The sequence below is a fragment of the Seriola lalandi genome, unplaced genomic scaffold, assembly GCF_002814215.2.
Source record: "Seriola lalandi dorsalis isolate HSWRI2012SDOR001 ecotype SW California unplaced genomic scaffold, Sedor1 jcf7180002054861, whole genome shotgun sequence".
Lineage (NCBI taxonomy): Eukaryota > Metazoa > Chordata > Actinopteri > Carangiformes > Carangidae > Seriola > Seriola lalandi.
Window position 1 is genome coordinate 3,604,192 of NW_019525414.1, and position 2,157 is coordinate 3,606,348.

At 44.8% G+C, this 2,157-nt stretch overlaps 1 protein-coding gene across 1 annotated transcript; it reads right to left on the reverse strand.

Annotated features, from left to right (window-relative positions):
- Nucleotides 1–285: 285 nt before the first annotated feature.
- foxl2l (forkhead box L2-like) lies at nt 286–1,720 on the reverse strand. The gene has a single exon (XM_023427732.2). It carries the CDS (start codon nt 1,668–1,670, stop codon nt 855–857), a length of 816 nt encoding a protein of 271 aa, XP_023283500.1. The 5' UTR covers nt 1,671–1,720; the 3' UTR covers nt 286–854.
- Nucleotides 1,721–2,157: the final 437 nt, after the last annotated feature.

Sequence of the window (2,157 nt, forward strand, 5' to 3'; positions counted from 1 at the left end):
GGTGATAAGTAGGCTGCAATGCCTCTGAAATGCAGCTATTAGACTAGAATAGAAGAATAAAGAGGCAGAAAATAGAAATATTTAAGTAAAAGTACAAGTACCTCAAATTGTTAGTACAGTAGCCAACTTGAACAAATGTATTTTTCATTTCATTTTACATTTCACCACTGCACCTATGCTCTTGTTTCATGCTGCCAATATTGCAATTAGTAGTAGTAGTGGTAATAATAACGATAATGATAATAATAAAAATGACAATAAAACGAGACAATAAAGACAATAAAATGCAAAAATAACGTTTTATTTTAACAGACATGACGTAGTATTTAACATCAAGTGAACATTCTTCAATCGAATAAGAAAACTGATCAGTGCTTCAGTGTCACCAACTGCTGTATAGCAGCTCTGACAATTGATAACAGCAGAGAAAAGAAATAAATAACAGTTAGGCCTACACATGAATATGCCTATTCGAAATGATAAAAAAAAAAAAAATTAAGGTACAAAAAAAGTTGGTTTGTCTGGTTGTTTATTTGGTTGCAAAATAAGACATAAACTGAGCCTCAGACTTAAATCAACTGTCAAATCAACTGCAGCAGTTCACACTTGACCGGTGCCAATTTCTGACAGAGCTTTGACAGTGGGCTAATTCCGGAAAGTGTAGCCTGCCAAAAAAAAAAAGTTAACCAAAAACGTAGGCTATTAAGCAGTTTCACATAGTTAATACATTTACACCTCGTCAAACAATTAAGCCTACCTGAACCTGACAAACGAACTGACAGCCAAACTGAAATGGTGAAGCATGAACTTTTAGTCTGTGAACCAGCTGCCAGCGGTTAGAATAACTCAAAATTCTACTGGTCAAATGAATAAGCAAGCTGCGCCTGCGACTCCCTCGCATAAGAGGTAAACTGCTGGTAGTTGCATGCCACAGAAACTGTGCCTCCGTCGGGGCTCATCGGCTGCGTCACTCCGCCGTAGGGACACCCGTTGTGAGGGACCAGGACGGACAGGTGGCGGTGGTAAGCGCCGTAGGAAGGGTGGTGGAAGTGGGCGGGTGGGCAGTATGAGTTCATCGGGCCGCTGGGGGACAAGCTGCGGGTGTGTCCAGTGATGACCTGGGGTGATGGGTATCCAGTCTGCTGGGACGAGCTGGGCTGAGACTGGCACAGACCCCAGGAACTGCTCACGTAAGGCTGCAGGTAGAGCGGCTCGGGATACTCAGGGTTCCCGCTCAGGTAAGGCACGCTCGGTGGTCTGTAGGGTCTCCTCACCCTCCTCCGCCGCCGGTAGTTCCCCCGCTCAAACATGTCCTCAAAAGCGGGGTCCAGCATCCAATAGTTGCCCTTCCTGTCCCCTCCGCTCTCCCTGCGCACCTTGACGAAACACTCATTGAGAGAAAGATTGTGTCTTATACTATTTTGCCATCCTTTCTTATTCTTCTCATAGTAAGGGAAGTTGGAGATTATGTAGTCATAAATCCCACTCAGCGTCTGTCTCTTGTCATGGCTGTCCTTAATGGCCATGGCGATAAGAGCCACGTAAGAATACGGCGGCTTCTCCAGCTGTCCGGGCTCCTCCGTACCTTTGGGTTCAGGTGGGGGCAAGTTGGAGCTGATGTCGAGGAGCTGCGCTCCCTGGTCGGCGGGGGATTTCTCCTCTGCATCCATGGCTCAGGTATCCGCTTATGCGTCCAGTTGGGGCAAAAAGCTGCAATCGCTATGATTGTGTCTGCAGGTGCACACACTCCTCCCACAGGTACAGCTGTTATCGCCTTCTTTCATCTCGCCGAGTTTCTCACACGGTTTATGCTTGTGTGGGACAAGTGTGCAGCTGCTGAGGTTGAAACAGGGGTCACACCACTGTGTTTTCAGAGTAATCAAAAATGTAGACTTCGCAGCGAGACGATCAAAGACCTCACATGCCCCCTGTCCTTACATAAACCGACATGATGGTTACTACGTATCATTTTTATAAATCATTTGTCACATGCACACACCGCGGTCTTTTGACCAATTGAAATCATTTTTACACGATGTTTAATTCAATATACATTTTTGCAAGTTTTTTAATCCTCTCTTGCATTGACAACACTGCAATTAAAAATCATGAAATTTATAAACCTTGTCTTATGTTAGGTTATGTCTGCATGCAGAT

Bases quoted from the DNA above. Each gene is read 5' to 3' on its own strand.
- foxl2l (XM_023427732.2), bottom strand. From the start codon at position 1,670: ATGGATGCAGAGGAGAAATCCCCCGCCGACCAGGGAGCGCAGCTCCTC.